At 36.9% G+C, this 18,103-nt stretch overlaps 2 protein-coding genes across 2 annotated transcripts in view; one reads left to right on the top strand and one right to left on the bottom strand.

The window, feature by feature from the left end:
• Nucleotides 1-35: 35 nt before the first annotated feature.
• On the top strand, nucleotides 36-1,011 carry LOC123873375 (probable 39S ribosomal protein L49, mitochondrial). Its single transcript, XM_045918220.1, has 2 exons — nucleotides 36-170; nucleotides 500-1,011. Exons 1-2 carry the CDS (start codon nucleotides 54-56, stop codon nucleotides 962-964), a joined length of 582 nt encoding a protein of 193 aa, XP_045774176.1. The 5' UTR covers nucleotides 36-53; the 3' UTR covers nucleotides 965-1,011.
• Nucleotides 1,012-11,927: 10,916 nt separating this feature from the next.
• LOC123873374 (breast cancer metastasis-suppressor 1-like protein) overlaps nucleotides 11,928-18,103 on the bottom strand; it is an 86,095-nt gene continuing 79,919 nt past the window's right edge. Inside the window, exon 7 of the transcript XR_006797674.1 lies at nucleotides 11,928-11,966. The gene's annotated coding sequence lies outside the window, so the exon portion shown is untranslated. The remainder of the gene's footprint in view (nucleotides 11,967-18,103) is intronic.

Below are 18,103 nucleotides of genomic sequence, written 5' to 3'. Positions count from 1 at the left end.
AATATAGTTCTTATTGCTGTTGGAGCAAGCAATCGCTCTATTCGCTATTCAAGATGGCGGCCGTGTGGCGTTCTCGGAGCGCATTTGCACGCTTTTTCGTCGGAAAACCCGGCCGCATCCTGAACAACGCTTCGGATTTGGGTGCAAAACTTACACCAGACTCGATATCGGTAATTATACACTTATTTTTACTCGCGCCGCGTTGTAATGTTGCTTTGAATGCGACATGTGACAGAACTATGGGTGTACACCCTCGCAAACAGCTTTCGCGCACGAAAAGACCATTATTATTTATTTTTCAGAATTCAGTCTTTTGTTTTTTTTTTTTTTTTTTTCATAAAATATTACAAAATCTTTTTATCAATTGAAACTTGTTGTCAGCTTTTGACAAAAATATGTTTTAAGTACCCGTTATAGGTTTTGAGTTTTTAGGTCCAATCGTAACTTCATAAATTTTTTGTTGTTTCCTGCTTTACAATTCTTTTTTTATTTGTTACAGGCTACCAGTAAGAAAAACTATTCAAATTATGCACATTCACCGTTTGTTAAGAACATCAAAGAACAGTATGAATTTGAAATCGTAAAAAATCCCCCTGAATGGGCATACGTGGAACGCTTAATGCCATTTGAAACTATTCCCGACGTAAAACCAAAAGATACATATCCTTCAGGATGGATACCGCCGAAAGAAGAAGCAAAAAATCTACCATACTTTATTGCAAGAACTAAAAACCACCAATTGCCAATATATTTAGATCTATCTTATAGAGGAATGCGAAAGATATCTATAATTAAGAAGATTGAAGGCGATATTTGGTTACTCAATGATTTAATTAAAGAACATTTGCAAAAAACACAAAAGCGTTACGTAGAAACAAGGGTACATGAATTGGGAAGATTTATTGAAGTAAAAGGTGATTTCGTGACGACTCTTTGTGATTGGGCTTATGCTCAAGGATTTTAGATTGAGAATGTATTTTCGATAAATTAATTAAAAAAACTTAACTAGAATTTGCGTTTCTTTTTTATATCTTTTTATTATATTATATTACCTAGTAATAACGATAATTATTATTATTACATTGAAATAAAATATTGAAGTTTTTTCAAACATGTTTTACATTCCATTTTAACGGATAGTCTCATTTTGAACTATTTTTAAATTAATAATAAATTCAACAATATTTAATCTTAATTTAATTAATAATAATAATATTATAAAATAATATGAAAGCTTTTTGTAGAAGAATTGAAAAATGTTTTACAACATTTTATAACTTTTTTTCTTTTTAACCTATTTCCAAAAAGAATGAGGTTCTCAATTCAGTACGTAACTATTACATACATATATAGGTACCTATTTTGGCAAAACAATATTCAATAATGTGGCTGTTGTACACAATCTAAACTAAATGAAATAGACAGGTCTAAATGTACACGTCGTTGCTACACGTTTAATAATGCTCCCTAGAAAAAGGATAGCACTAGACCCGTTCAATTAGTTTAGAGATTGTGTACAACAGAATTAATACCACACATGAGGCATCATACATATTCTTTTTTTTTCGAAAGAAAAAGAATAAAAGAAAATGTGTGTTTCTAATATTTAGGCAAAATTGTGACGAATAAGATACGAATCGTATTGAGAATATTTTGCAAACGTAAAGAAAAAACTATTTATACTTCATACTGTATTTTATATAGGTTTTTTAACAATCCCCCTGTAACTCTATAATTTTTCGGCTTTCTGTTATTATTAAGGTCATAAGCTATCTCCGTTTCAAATTTTAACCAAACTGGTTCACTTATTATAGCCTGAAGGTAATAAACCTCCAAACATATAAACTTCCATATTTAAGTATAGGTAATATTAGGAAGATGTTATCTTTGAATTACCGATTTATTATTCCAAAAAACACTTCAAATTACAGATAACAATCATAAAATATCAAAAAACGGCATAATTTTTGAACATCAGCAAGATTTTCACCAAAAGCTTATCAAACAAACATAAATACATAGATATCGCAACGTAACAAAAGCAAACTTAGTTCGCCGGGTGTACGCGGCATGAAGCGCGCTTCGCTCGGCCGCCGCTCGGGGCGCTGGCGTCGGCGGAAGGTTTTATCTACGTAGCTATATAACATCCGCCCGGAGTTCTCTGGGCCTCACCGACATATTATTTTCGTCATGGGCACTCTTCTTTGTTCAAAAACAACTTTTCTAGACCTTAACGTGGCGATACAACGCTTTACCAACGCTTTTCAGCCCGATTTACCTCCTTACGATGCAATATTTTAGGTTATTCAGCATTGTTTGAACTAAATTATAAAATTGGGTTAGTTATTTGCGTAATTATAATCGTATGGGAGCGTTTTAAAGTTAGCAAAGTTGTTGTATACGATAGGAGCGATGTATGTGTATGTATTAGCGGGGTTACGTAATGCAATGAACGTTTATGTACCTATGTAAATATGTATTATCAAGGCCAAGTGCTTTCAGAGCACTACGTGCAATCGATAGCTAAATAATACAGGGTTAAATTCATTGTTTTTCGTGTCTATTATTAGCTTTGCGTCGATTAATAGGTAAGTAGGTAGGTACCTATCTACATAACGTTGTGATTTCTAGAAACTATTAAGAACCTAGGTACTTAGCTGAATTCTACACAATTCATTAGGTATTTAGTAGGTGGGTATCACCTACCTACTTTTTAATAGTTAAAAATATTTTTTTGCTTAGTAAGGTTGGTACTTACCCGATTAAATAAGATTTTTCAAAGTAGAAACCTTGATAGTTGACCTATCTGCCACGCGTAATATGATACATAGATAGATTTCTATGTGACTATACCTACATATTATGTGATAGGTATTTTTACACGACTGTCCAGAGTGTAGGTATCTATAATTACCTAATGTTTTCAGGATGTATTTATATTTGAGTTTCTTTATTCCACCATAACTTTTGCTTGAACACGTAGGGTCCTAAGAATCGCACGTAAATATCCCGGCTATTTAGATTTTTGAAAAAATTTCAATATGGCGTTTATAATAACATGACGCCATATTGAATTGTGAGAAATTTTGCTTTTTAGTTCGTTTTTTGCCAAGGTAGTCGTGTTTTTTTTATTACGACTTGTTTTCTGGTCTTTATAAACATAGTTAATTTAAATTGATTTTTATTTTTCTAGTTGCAAAATAAATTTTACTTAGGTAGGTACCTCCACAATACCAGAATCTTTCAAAAACGATATTATTTTGGTTTTAGATAGACCAACCTTCTAGGAAAGCGTCCTTCCTCCTTTGTTAAAATAATAAAACCTGTCTCGTTACAAACTTAAGAAAAAAACTGTCTTTGTTATTTCCGTAAATTGAAAGTGTGTAGATAAACTTAGGTACCTTCTGCCTAGGCAAGTACTTCGCCAGCATTTTTAGTGGTTTAATTGTTATTTATTTTCTTGAAATACTGAAGAAAGAATTTTTCTTCAGGATTTCAATTTTTTGTTCAGGATTAACCAGGATAACTGCTTCTTACAGCTTTAATCAAGCTTAAGTTTGATTGTGTATGGAGTAGGTAATGCAGTCATTTATGGAATGGCTCCGCCAAGTACCAGCTTGGTGCTTGGATCGTCACGCTAGAAGAATCATTGATGACGAAGCGCTGCTTAATTCTATGCTTCAAACTTCGCGTCGGCGCAAGTTGCTTGCCTATCGGTATTCTACAGGATATGTTTCGGAGAGTGTGCCCAAGATTTTTTTTGTCCTGATTTTTCCCTTATCTTTCTACTATCGTACCGCAAGGCATCGCCAAGGTCTGCACTCTGCACTCGTACGTAGTCGAAATTCCACGGACACGTACAAAGCGATTTGCCTCCTCGTTTCTGAGTCGAACCGCTAGGTTATAGAACGTCCCTCCAGCATCAGTTTTCCCCTCCAATTTTATGGGTTTAACTAACTTCTGCTCGCGGACTACACAAATTTCAAATCCCTATTTTACCCTCCCTAAGGAGGTTAAATAAGGGTTTCATACCCTAAGGGTTGAATATTCAAAAATTCTTTCTTAGCGAATGTCTACGTCATAATAGCTATCTGCGTGCCAAATTTCATCCTGATCCGTCCAGTAGTTTGAGCTGTGAGTTGATAGACCAGTGAGTCAGTCAGTTTTTCCTTTTACATATTTAGATAAAGGTCCTGACTCATTCACTGACTCATTAACGCCCAGTCCAAACCCTTGGACTTAGGAAGCTTAAACGCACAGAGATTTCCTTTCCCTTTACAATCACCATCATCATTATCACCCGATAGAGTCCACTTCAAAGTCAAAGTCAAAATCATTTATTTAAAGTAGGCACTATTGTACTCCTTTTGATGGTCGGAATTGTTATATTTGTTCGATATAGTGGTGATTATTAATTGCGAACTTAAAACTAAAGCTCTGAGACGAATGCTATGGACATAGATCCCCTGAACTTATTACAATACTAGCTGATGCCCGCGACTTCGTTCGCGTGGATTTTTAAAATTCCCGTGGGAACTCTTTGATTTTCCGGGATAAAAAGTAGCCTATGTGCTAATCCAGGGTATAATCTATCTCCATTTTAAATTTCAGCCAAATCCGTCCAGTAGTTTTTGCGTGAAGGAGTAACAAACATACACACACACACACACACACACACACATACAAACTTTCTCCTTTATAATATTAGTGTGAAGCCACATAACATAAGCGTGGCTTATACATAAGCCTGCCAATCCGCATTGGGCCAGCGTGGCAGACTATGGCCTAAACCCTTCTCATTCTGATAGGAGAGCCGTACTCAGTAGTGGGGCGGAAATGGGTTGATCAGGCCACGGTCTTGCGCCGCCTGAATCTAGCGGCTCTCTGCGACTGGCTTGTTCTCGTCTATCTATCCATAAAAAGTGGCGGGTCTTCCAACGCTGCGTTTTCCGGTCCCAGGTCACCATCCCAGTACTTTAGGAGTCCAACGTCTACCTATCGGTTTTTCGAACTATGTATTCTGCTCATTGTCTCAATCCTATTACAATGTAAGGGATTATTTAAATGATGAGAAAGCTTGGGAATGAGTTGCCAACCAGCTTTGATACTTTGACTTCTACGTAATAAGTTCAATTCATAGTGATTTTTAACCCCCGACCCAAAAAGAGGGGTGTTATAAGTTTGACGTGTGTATCTGTGTGTCTGTGTATCTGTGTATCTGTGTATCTGTCTGTGGCATCGTAGTGCCTAAACGAATGAACCGATTTTAATTTAGTTTTTTTTGTTTGAAAGGTGGCTTGATCGAGAGTGTTCTTAGCTATAATCTAAAAAAATTGGTTCAGCCGTTTAAGAGTTATCAGCTCTTTTCTAGTTTTCTTGTAGAAAAGAAGGTTACATAACCGTTAGGTTCATAATATTATGTCAATAGACAAATGTCAAGCTGTCAAGATGGACGTTGCCTAAAATAAATAATTATTTATTTGAAAATGATGTTTTGGAAAACTCAAATACTTTGGATCGTCGGGGGTGTTATAAATTTTTAATTTACACTTGTTTCAATTAGACTTTTACAAGTTCTTTTGAATCGTCAAAAGCATCTACCACTGGTTCGGAATGCCTTTCCTACCGAGAAGCACCAGCAAGAAACTCGGCGGCACAAAGGTCGGTTTTTCGAAATCCTCACTGGATAGCATTGTTATACCTAATTATGCTAATTATGATAGAGTAGGAAGGTATTTATACTTTCGAGGAGTGAAGCCGCAGGCGGTCGCTAGTCCAATGAGCTTCTACAGTTGCAATTTGCAGTATATAGTAAGTATACCAAAATATCGTAGATAAGCTAAGAAGTTCTTAGTAGTATCCCTAAAAAGCAGAAACTCTGAAGGCTACTAAAGTTCGATAAACAGGATCGCAGAACAGGATATAGGTATGATGGACTAAGAGCTAGCGCGTGCCAGACCTTCGTTATTTTATAAAAGCCACCATGGCGGACTTCATCCAACGATGGCCTAAACCCTCCTCCTCCTCCAGGAGACCTGTACTCAGTCATGGGCAGGCGATCATGGTGATTTTACCCGACTTCGGCAAGGCCAAAAGGAACGGTTATGATTTTAGCAGTCTATGTATGTATATATAGAATTATCTGTAGGGGTGGCTCTTTCAAAATCAATGGCATATCTGTATGTACTATGTACATATATATTTTTGTTATTCTATCGAGTAGGATATCAAATGAAAGAGGAAACAAGTGTAAATTAAAAAATAACACCCCCGACAAGTGAAGATTACAGTAACTAGAAAAGAGCTGTTAATTTTCAAACGGCTGAACCGATTTTTTTGGATTAACTACTATTACTACTTATTACTTATTACTATTAACTAAGAACACTCTTGATCAAGCCACCTTTCAAGCAAAAAAACCTAAATTAAAATCGGTTCATTAGTTTAGGAGCTACGATGCCACAGACAGATACACAGATACACACGTCAAACTTATATAACACCCCTATTTTTGGGTCGGGGGCTAAAAATTCTGAGTAGCTCTCTCCGTCACTCGTTTCCACTCGTTTCATACAATCGTAGTTCCAATTTCATTTGAATATTAAGCAACCAAAGTCCATGAAATTTTGCAGACATATTCTAGAAACTAATACCTGTGTCTGTGGTGTTTTAGATTTTTCTAAAAATATGTAGTTTTAAAATTACAGGGGCTCCAAGATTTATATGAAAATTTTTAAGACCGCGTAACTTTGAAACCGAATATTTTAACAGAAATCTGGAAAACCACAGACATTGATATTAGTTTCTAGAATATGTCTGCAAAATTTCATGGACTTTGGTTCCTTAATATTCAAATGAAATTGGAACTACGATTGTATGAAACGAGTGGAAACGAGTTAAAATACAATGTTAAAATACATCGAGCGAGAGAAAAACAATTTAACTATATATTTTTTTATTTTTTTTAATGAAAATATTACAATAAAACTTAAAGCTAGCCTTATCTAATTACTATACAAATCATGCCCGCGTGGAATGGTGCCAAGAATACTGGCTGCATTTCCACGCTGGACAGCCAGGCTGATCCGTTGCGCAAAAAATGAGCCAGCCCTTCTGTCACTCGATGAGGCTATTAAACGCGGTGAAATGTCTCGTAAATTTTTTTAAATAATTTTTAAATTTTACTATATCTATCACTATCGAAAGTTTGCGGGTGGTAGTCGGGTTTTAATTCTGTTTAACTTCATCTTGTTATGATTAGAATTACGCAGTATAAAAACCTTCAGCACTAAATCATTATATAGTATATACAACTACCTATATACAGTCGCTAATGTACAACAATTAAGTAATGTAATAAACCATGCTACCCCAATTAGCATGTAATTAGATCTATACCTACAAATTACGAAATATTTGTTGTTACGGAGTTGATTCACAGCAGGGTGACGCCTAATACAATACTTTGCCAGCCCACTACTGAGAACGGGATTCATTCCTCTTAGAATGAAAAGGTTTTTTTTTTCACTATAGGTAAGCGCTTGACCACAATCACACCTGATGGAAAGTGATGATGTGGTCTAAGATGAGACGCGTTTACGTTAAACTTTAAGCTGTCAATCACTCTGGCTAAGGCTGAAATCTATAGAGCCCACTTTGAAGCTCAGCTCAGACTTAAGACACTGTTGAAACAAGACAGATATATGACAGGTAACGCTGTCTCGTTTTAACAGTGTCTTAAGTGTGAGAAAAGTCACTCTATAGATTTCAGCCTAAGTGTGGTTTGGTAGATTATACAGTTTGTACTATGTGGCATCTTTAGGTATGTGATCGACATCCAGTCCACTCGCACTAAATGTTTTTGCTCAACGTTTCTGATACGAACTGCTAAGACGGCGAATGCCTTTCCGGCATCCGTGTTTCCTGCCACGTATAACCTAAATACCCTCAAGGCAAGAGTGAATAGGCATCTTCCAGACCAACGCGCTCCAACAGACCTCATCATCACACTGATATTATAAAGGCGAAAGTTTGTATGTGTGTGTGTGTGTGTGTGTGTATGTATGTTTGTTACTCTTTCACGCAATAACTATTGAATGGATTTGGCTGAAATTTGGAATGGAGATAGATAATATCCTGGATTAGCACATAGGCTACTTTTCATCCCAGAAAATCAAAGAATTCCAACAAGATTTCGAAAAACCTAAATCCACGCGGGCGAAGTCGCGGACATCGGCTAGTGCTTTTATAAGCCAGATTGTCAACAAATGAAAAAAATATTCTTAGTTGGGTTTGATGATTTATCAAGTCATTCAAAGTTTAAATCCAGCTCTTTTCCTTCCCGAGTAAACTCGGCACCCTAGTGACCCTAGGCGATTTACTGGATTATCGCACCTTGTGACATTTCGCAACAAAATAAAACACAAATGACCATTCATATAATTTAATAATACTTTTACATACATATTTTAAATTCCAGTATTATTCACAATGGTTTTTTTTTACAATTATTTTTATAACATTATTTATACTTAAGTATAACATATCTAAGATAGCACCCGTGGATAATGTAGCTAAGAATGTTGATAGTCGAATCATTAGTTTTTAGGGTTCCGTATTCCCCGAGAAAAAGATAAACGAAAGAAAAATCCGAAAAAAATTACATCACAGAAAAAATTAAGCACTGAATATTTCTTGTACGATGGTATGGAACCCTGCCCCTGCGGTCCGACTCACACTTGACCGATTTTTTATTATTATTAGTTAGTTATCTTGAAAGTTGGAACCCGTTGATGTCGTCTGCCTAAAGCGAGGTCTGTAAAGTTTCATCCGAAACCAATGTCATCCAAAATCACTGTAACGAGGCAGGGCGCCCAGAACGTTGGCTGCGTTACCTCGTTGAATGGCTAGACTAATATGCTGACCGAGGTAACTGCCAGACCTCCGGTCACCCGTGGACCGAGACGGCATGACAGGTCCTTAAAAAAGGATCTGGCATTCTCGTCCCACGAACCCATGGTTTTCACCCCAAAGGGCATAAATATTAAAGTATTTTCCATATTTTCATAATTTGCACCTCTTGGCCCTTTCCGCCTTTGTGGCTGCCGCTCCGGCCGCCACGGAGGTCACCTGTATGTGAGACAACGAGAATGTATCAACACACGTGGATTAAGAACATTTTGTTAGGATGTATGTTCATCAGTCCGCTTACAATTCCCAAATATGTATATTTTTACAATTTTGCTGTCTTAACTTAGCTTGCCGTGTGTTAGGTTAGAACCTAGATAGGTATATCGTTACCACTGTTCTGTGATTGAAAAGCTTCAATATGGTAAAGATCATGGATGATAGTCAAAATATTTCTTGAAGACTTCGAGCCTGTGAGGGCTAGACCTTCGTTATTTTATAAAAGCTGAAAGTTTCACTGCACATTGTCCCCAAGACAGGAACGATCAGCGACTATGAAATTTGGATCATGGTGGCTTTGGCAGTTAACTGGTAACACAGACGTATAAAATCTTTCGTCGAAGTCCAATTTTTTTCTTCAGAATAGCATTAGAAAATTAGAAATCACGTCATGCATTGCCAAAGTCAGTATTGTGGCAATCTCCTGCCAGACACATATTAAAGTTTAAAGGATTTAATTAAGGGTAACTGGCCAACTTTTGTACATTAAATAATACCCCGGTCATTGTATCTAAGGAAAATAATAGGATTCGTTCGGGATAGGAGTAGATAATTTTGTCGATTTTACTATACAATTCCGTGAAAGAAGTATTGTCAAAATGACAATTGATCCGAAAAATCAAAGAGTTCCCACGGGATTAATAAAATCTTAAACCCACGCGGATGAAATCGCGGGAATCATCTTGTAAATCAAAGACCTACTTTGATAAACATAGTTCAAAAGACTTCAAAAGGTCTAGATGTCAATCTAAATAGCAGCTAATTTCCTGCGCACTTATTCTAGACTTGCGCGAAGATCGGAAAATCTAATAAGAATCAGCGGCAAATGAAAATAAAGTATTTTCCGTATCTAGGCCCCGGCCTCGAGCGCGGCCTCGATGCACGGACGACTGGGGTGACCACAGGTTAGGACCACAATTATATCTATCTGTTTCATCGTCACCACAGTTCACGACTGTTAGTAAAGTTCTAACAAAATGTCGAGGCATCGACGTTACTGACAGGCGGCAAATGTTAATATATTTTAGAGCCCTATTTCTTAGATTTTACGTCACCATAACCTAATATTTGATATAAAATTGTATTGTGTAGTAGTGTTATAAAATTACATTAATAATACAGGGGGAATTTATAACGTCTAAATTGTCTCTGGTCTGGGAGACTACGGCCGTGGCTAGTTACTACCCTACCGGCAAAGTCGTGCTGCCAAGCGTTTTAGCATTCCAGCTATGATTCCAGCACAATGCCGATAAGGGGAAAGGGTTTAATTTTAAAAAAAACCGGTCAAGTGCTAGTCAGACTCGCGCACTGAGGGTTCCGTACTCGGGTATTTTTTCCAACATTTTGCACGATAAATCAAAAACTATTATACATAAAAATAAATAAAAATCTGGTTTAGGATGTGCTTACAGGTAAGGCCCTTTCATATGATATCCCACTTGGTATAGTTATCTTACATTGAAAATTGAAACACATTTTTTTTAATGATGTAACCACTTTGCGGTTTTCAGATTTGTTCCTGTGCTTGTGCTATTAGATCTACCTACCTGCCAAACCTGATTCTAGGTCAACGGGAAGTACCCTATAGGTTTTCTTGACAGACACGACGGACAGACCCTAAAAAACTTTAACATTTCTTAAAAATTAGCCCACTTTCACGATAGACCGCATCATTATTAATTACCACCGGATAAGACCGCAGGCAAGGGCTAACTTGTAATGGAATAAAAAAAATCCTTCACGCCCTATCTAAGCAACCAATCGAGTTGATTTTTGGCATAGAGATAGTTGAAAGGACGGAGAGTAACATAGGATACTTTTTATTCCGGAAAATCATTGAGTACCGAGGGATTTTTAACAAGTGTAAATTAAAAATTTATAAAAGCCTCGACAAGGGAAGGTCACAGTAACTAGAAAAGAGCTAATAACTTTCAAACGGCTAAACCGATTTTCTTGGATTATAGCTAAGAACACTCTCGATCAAGCCACCTTTCAAACAAAAAAAAAACTAAATTAAAATTGGTACATTAGTTTAGGAGCCACGATGCCACAGACAGATACACAGATACACACCTCTTTTTGGGTCGGGGGTTTAAAAACACCTAGGCATATCCTACTCTCTAAGTAAATCGCGAGATAAAATGAATCATGGTCACCCTAAAACAACTAGGAGGACACAGTGCGGTGTTGAATTACTTACTTGTAAGTAATTTTGGGGCTTTTTGTTTTGACTAGGTACTATTAGGTTTTAATGCGCCCTTGCTTACTTACGTTAGGTACGTACCTACTATGTACATAACGTAACGAATTTTTTAAGGTTAAGTACCTCAAAAGGAAAAACGGAACCCTTATAATATAACATGTTTGTGTTGTTGTAGAACTTCGATGTCCGTCTGTCTGTCTGTCTGTCTGTCCGTCTGTCCGTCCGTCCGTCCGTCCGTCCGAAAGAGTACTACTCGAAAAAGTACTAAGGCTTTAGAAAACTGGTTGTTTACTTCAAGAAATTGTTGGGTTTCAAGAAGAAGCCTTAAGCATCCGAACCGAGTCCGTGAAAAGATGGATATACAAACTCGGACCGAACTCGGATATTGTTTAATGCAATCTCTGTTCGAAATCCAAACTAATTCAATGGGCCTCTTAATTTGACGTAATATCTACGATGACGGAGAGAACTCGGATGATGGAAGTCGGATGACTATGCGTAAGCTATTATACAAATAGTTCTTCGGAACGTATTTCCACGGAATCGGATCGGATACAGTGCCTAATCGCTCTAAAAGTCACTCGCTACGCAAATTTTTCAGTATAGGTACTGAAAATGTAGCTGACGGCATCTGTAGGGCTTGGTTGTAGTATGTATGAATTCAAATTCAAAATATTTTTATTCAATTAAACTTTCACAAGTGCTTTTGAAGTGAATCGGCAAAATAATCTACCATTGGTTCGGAATGCCGTTTGAGACAGTGTAAGATACGAATAATTACCTGTGTGTGTTATTAGTGTGTACCTACTACCGCGACTATGTACGTGAGGACCTAGGTTTTTAAAATCCCGTGGAAATTCTTAGCAATACTTTCTTAGCAGGTGTAACTTAGAATAATAACCCGGAGTATAAGTACAAGGAACCAAAAGCTATAATCCGCTAAACTAAACAAATCTGTATGGTGCAACATGCAGCATGCGACATGCACCGCCCGCCCTCCCACTGATAAACCTGCAGGTAGAGCCAGCTACCAAGCAAGCAATACGCATCACCACCACGCAGCACCACACAAATCCTAAAACCACTCGACGCACGTTTCGCCCCGACACCGGAGCATCCTCAGCATGTCATCATGGACTTCCGCAAAATAACGCCTGCTTCTATACTACACGGGATAAGTGTTTTTAAAATTCCTCCAAGATATAAACCTATATAATCTAAACATCGTATTTTATAGTGATGTTAAGTTAGTCAATGCAATAAATATTGAAAACTTTCAAAATAATGAATACTTAATTAATTTATTTTATACACCTATTGAGAACAGGTTGGCATATTTTTGTCTAATTCTTGCAATTTCGTAATAAACGTGCAATAAACTGTTATACATTTAAAGACCTGGGTAGACAAAACGCGAGATGGTAGAAGTAAGGGAGGGTGACAAACTGAACGCGACTTGTAATATACCTATTAGGAACTTCAAGAGATTTAATATAATGAATAATAATAACATTATGATCTATTAAAATCTATTGAAAAAAGCTACAATCGAAGATTATGTAAATGACAAAAAAGCTTGGATTTGACTCGCTCCAGCAATACACAGGGCTGCAATTGCTTGTATAGTACACATACAGTTGACATATTATTATATAGTACACATACAGTTGACATATTGACATATTGTAAATTGAATACTTGAAAAGAGCAACCGCCGCGTTTCTTGCTGGTTCTTCTCGGTAGAAACGGCATTCCGAATCAGTGGTAGATTATTTTGACGATTCAAAAGCACTTGTAAAAGTTTAATTGAATAAAAATATTTTGAATTTATTATTATTTTCCGGGTGTACACTATGTCCTTCGCCGGGATCCTCATCCAAACTATCTCTGTACATTTCGCATAAACGGATCGGCCGTGAAAAGCTAACAGACAGACAGACAGACAGACATATATTACAATATATTAGTAACTAGCTCATGCCCGCGACTTTGTCCGCGTGGACTACACGAATTTCTAACCCCTGTTTTACCCCTTTAGGGATTAAATTTTGGAAAATCCCTTCTTAGTGAATGTCTACGTCACAATAGCTATCTGCGTGCCTTTCAGCCCGATCCATCCAGTAGCTTGAGCTGTGCCTTTCCTTTCCTTCCTGTATATAGCTACTATATACAGTATATACTTATACAGATTAGCAAGGAAGTTATGGTAGGGTTAGTAAGGATGGATATGGAAATGGATGTAGAAAAGAATCTTTATTTTAGGTATTTGTGATGCGTATCTAGTCTAGGTTATTAACATGTAACATGAACAAAGTTTTAACATTTAGAGGTTGATGACCTTATTATCATGAGAGTAATTGTTTTATCACAGTATACCAACGTGCTTTCACTTTGTTTTGAGTCTCATAATAATATTTTAATGGTCAGAATTTTTACATTAGTAAGATGATAATATAGTGGTGATAAACTAAAGCTACGAGGGTTCCAAACGCGCCCAGGTCTGAGAAGAGCCCACAACAATCTACGCGTTTTGTCCATTGCCACTTCAGCTACGCAGCGATGACATCGCTGAATGGGCTCCGTAGCTTACTCTGGTTCTCCTAAGGATCTCCTCATTGCTGATTTAATCAAGTAGAGAATCTGCAAGCATTGCTCTCTCTATCGTCCGCTTAGTGACTGAGCTTTCTTATGAGGCTTATTATTTCTAGTTAGCGAACTCGGATCCATAACATAATGTCATCATTGGCAAGTGGCCACACGCGCTTCAGTCTTCAAGCTCTTGTAATTTGGGAAGAGGATACATCTCGAAGCTTCCTAAACGCTGCCCATCCGAGTATGATTAGGTATATAAATATTAGGTATATAATTTTAAACTATTTTATTTTGTATTTTTACTGTTTATATGGGTCCCTAACCTGCAATAAAACGATTTTATTTTATTTTATTTATTTATTTATAAGCTGCAAAAGCTTACGCGTATAATATTAAACTTGGTTGGGATAGTGATGGATGCGACGACAGCGTTGTAGAAGACGTGTTTATTGGTTGAAGGCTTATGATCGACTTCGTAGAAAAAAGTAATTAATAATAAAGTCTTACATGCTATTGTTTAAATATTTCTCAATCTAACCTACATAATTTTGCATCACCTTTTCTCTAATTCGATGCGTAAGCAACCTACATATCACACGTGCAACTTTTCGAATTCAGTAACGAATACATCCGTTCAATGACCCCTTTTTTACCCGACTGCGGCAAAGCCAAATGGAAGGGTTATGATTTTAGCAGTCTATGTATGTATATACATATACAGTATGTATGTATGTATGTGGGTAGGTATGTATGTTGGTGGTATGTATGTTTGTATCCAGATTCTGTGTGTTCCACCGTAGCGCCTAAACTACTGGGCCGATTTTGATGAATGAGGTGTCAATCAATTGGTCGTAAAGGTCCGGGTGACATAGGCTATATTTTATACGTTAAAAATTGACCTGAAAAAAGTTGGGGTCTCCAAAATTTTTTTTTGCTATTGTATCGAGTGGGGTGTCAAAATGAAGAAGCAGAAAATTTTGACTTCATAAATATAAATTACAACATTAAAATATACCAAGCAGATACCAAGAGACAGAAAAACAAATTTACTATAAAATTTTAGCGTTTATTAAGACGATCGCAGTCGGGTTTTAGTTTTAAATTTTTTTGAGTTATTGGTGAGGAAAATTCGTCATGGATACCATCGGCCACGGGGAAGCACAGTGATTATGTCGGACTCCTACCGACAAAAAACCTCACGAACTTCCATCCCACTGCTGATGGCGGAGCACAATGACCCCTAACGGAAGGGTCACTGAACGGTATTATTATTATTAGATACATATTTCTAAACTAAGCGGTGTTAGCCTAGTGGTTAAGACGTCCGCCTTTTATTGGGAGGTCGGGTGTTCGATCCCGGGCCTTTACCCTCTAATTTTTCGGAGTTAGATATTGTACGTTTTAAGTAAATAATATCACTTGCTTTAATGTTGAAGAAAAACATCCTAAGAAAACCTGCATTCCTGTCGCCTGAGAATTCTTTATAATATTCTCAAAGATGTGTGAACCACCACGCTTGGCCTGCTAGGACTATGGCCTAAGCCCTTCTCAGTTTGAGAGGAGACCCGTGCTCAATTAAAGGCGGCAATGGGTTGATGATGATGATGATTTTTTTAACTTAGATTTTATTAAATGGCTTGATACCTACTGTTTTGGCGCTACAATCCATCATCATAATCGACTCACTATTAATCCTATCCCGCAGGAATTTCGGAAAATCCGGCCTAATTCTTTGTCTACTATATAAAGGAAACCTCTGTGCAATTCAGCTTTCTGGTAATGTGTGGCACAGGTTTCAAAAATAAACTTTTTTCTTTCTTTTCTTTCTTTCTTTCTTTCTATGTCCAAGGCTTTGGCCTGAGCGTTGGAGTAAGTGAGTACTTTTCGTTTTATGTAGGCAGGTAGGTACTTAGCTACTACGTGATGCTCGCATCTTCAGCCGTGCATTTATTTAGGTTTTTAAAAATCCTGTGGGAACTTTTTGTTTCTCCACGGCTAGAAGTCGTCTCCGATTCAAGCTATCGCACCAAACATCAAAATCTATTTTAAACGGATGGGCCGATAAATTACATGAAAAGCTAGACAGACATACTTTTGCATTTATAATATTTACTTAATTTAATATAGTTTTAGATTTCCCTTCTATCAGATGTAAAATATACCTACCTACTCGTAAAAAGCTAAGAGCAACTACATAATTATACAGTCTTAACAAATTGGTGTAAAGTACCTACCTAATTAGGAGGAATACTTAGGTTACAGTTATATAATAATGGCAAGATTATTTTTAAGCTGACATTAGTATTATTTATTAAGTCCTTTATCACGATTAATTGTGCCTAATTAAGCTATTAATATTTTAATAATTTTCTATGTATTTTTATTAAAATTTTGTAGCGTTTTTACGTTGTAATTTACCTATATTAGGTAGGTACGATGAAATATCTGGATAGATGGATGGATTGTAGGATTTAATCGAGCCAATTTATTTGCAACGGTAGGTAGGTATATTATAAAATATTCATATTGCACTCAGCGGGCAATGGAGAGAGCTACTTATTCTTTGAGTTTCTCTACGTGTTAAAAATTTCAAATCAGAAATGAGAAGATCCGTCGGAGAATCAACGTAACCTACGTAGCTCAACGGGTTGCAAAGCTGAAATGTCAGTAGGCAAGCCACATAGTTCTAAAAATCGATAGACGTTGTGGTTCTCCTTGGGACCCTTGGGCCCTCGACGTAGTAGCAACAACAACATTCTGGGTATCATAAAATTGCTCAATATTGTACGTAACAAACTTACATTTCACCGTACGGAACCCTCCATACGCGAGATCACTCGTACTTGCCCGGTTTTCCTAGTTTATTTTACATCATCGTATAACTGAAGTATCAAACACAGAGCTTTGTGAATTAGAGTCACTCAAGCTCCCTGCATCAAAGGAACGTAATATTTCCACGCTAGTTTTCCGACAGCTTCCAAATTAAACGCAGTTTCAAGTATCCCTGTGACGAATATTTACATGGATTATATAGAATAGAATAGAATAGAATAGATTTTTATTCAAAAAAACTTTTTACAAGACGTGCTTTAGATTCGTCAAAATAATGTACCACTGGTTCGGAATGCCGTTCCTACCGAGAAGAACCAGCAAGAAACTCAGCGGTTGCTCTTTACAATTGTTCAATCACACTAATATTATAAAGGTGAAAGTTTGTATGTGTGTGTGTGTGTGTGTGTGTGTGTGTGTATGTGTGTGTGTGTGTGTGTGTATGTTTGTTACTCCTTCACGCAAAAACTACTGGACGGATTTGGCTGAAATTTGGAATGGAAATAGATAATATCCAAGATTAGCACATAGGCTACTTTTTATCCTGGAAAATCAAAGAGTTCCCACGGGATTGCAAAAAACTTAAATCCACGCGGACGAAGTCGCGGGCATCATCTAGTTTACAATAATATTGCATTATTATACAAGCAATTGCAGCCCTGCCCATTGCTGGAGCGAGTCAAATCCATGTCTTTTTTTATCATTTACATAATCTTCGATTGTGCTTTTGCCAGGAGCATACTTTTAATGGATTTTTTTAACTTGTAAAAACGAATCTAATATCGACTGTGGAATTTTATTATAAAATAATATTACACTCATTTCCATAAAAGACTTTCCCATTTTCCTGAGGCGGAGCGTAGGATATGCGAGCCTATTACGGTTTCTAGTTTGGCTGTCGTGGAAATCACCGATTTTTTTGTAACTGAGAATGTTTTGTCGTACAAAAATTATATTAGTGTAAATATATTGAGAAGCTACTCTAAGAATACCTATTTCCTTAAATTTCTCGCGTAGGGAATCGCGCGGTTTTAAATTATACTCTTTGATTTTCCGGGATACAAAGTAGCCTTTGTTCGTCCCCGGGATGTAAGCTAACTCTGTGCCAAAAATCAGTTAAATTGTTAGGCCGTGAAAAGCTAGCAAACAGACAGACAGACAAACACACTCTCGCATTTATAATATTAGTATGGAGTGTAGATATATGAGTTTGTATGGATCAAGGCGTGGCCGCATCTTTCTCTGTAGCGTATTACTCTGTAGCACCAGGATTGAGGAACTGGTACTCGAAGT

The sequence above is a fragment of the Maniola jurtina genome, chromosome 16, assembly GCF_905333055.1.
Source record: "Maniola jurtina chromosome 16, ilManJurt1.1, whole genome shotgun sequence".
Taxonomy (NCBI): domain Eukaryota; kingdom Metazoa; phylum Arthropoda; class Insecta; order Lepidoptera; family Nymphalidae; genus Maniola; species Maniola jurtina.
The sequence above is the reverse complement of the archived record's forward strand: the minus strand, read 5'-3'. Positions and strand labels throughout refer to the sequence as shown.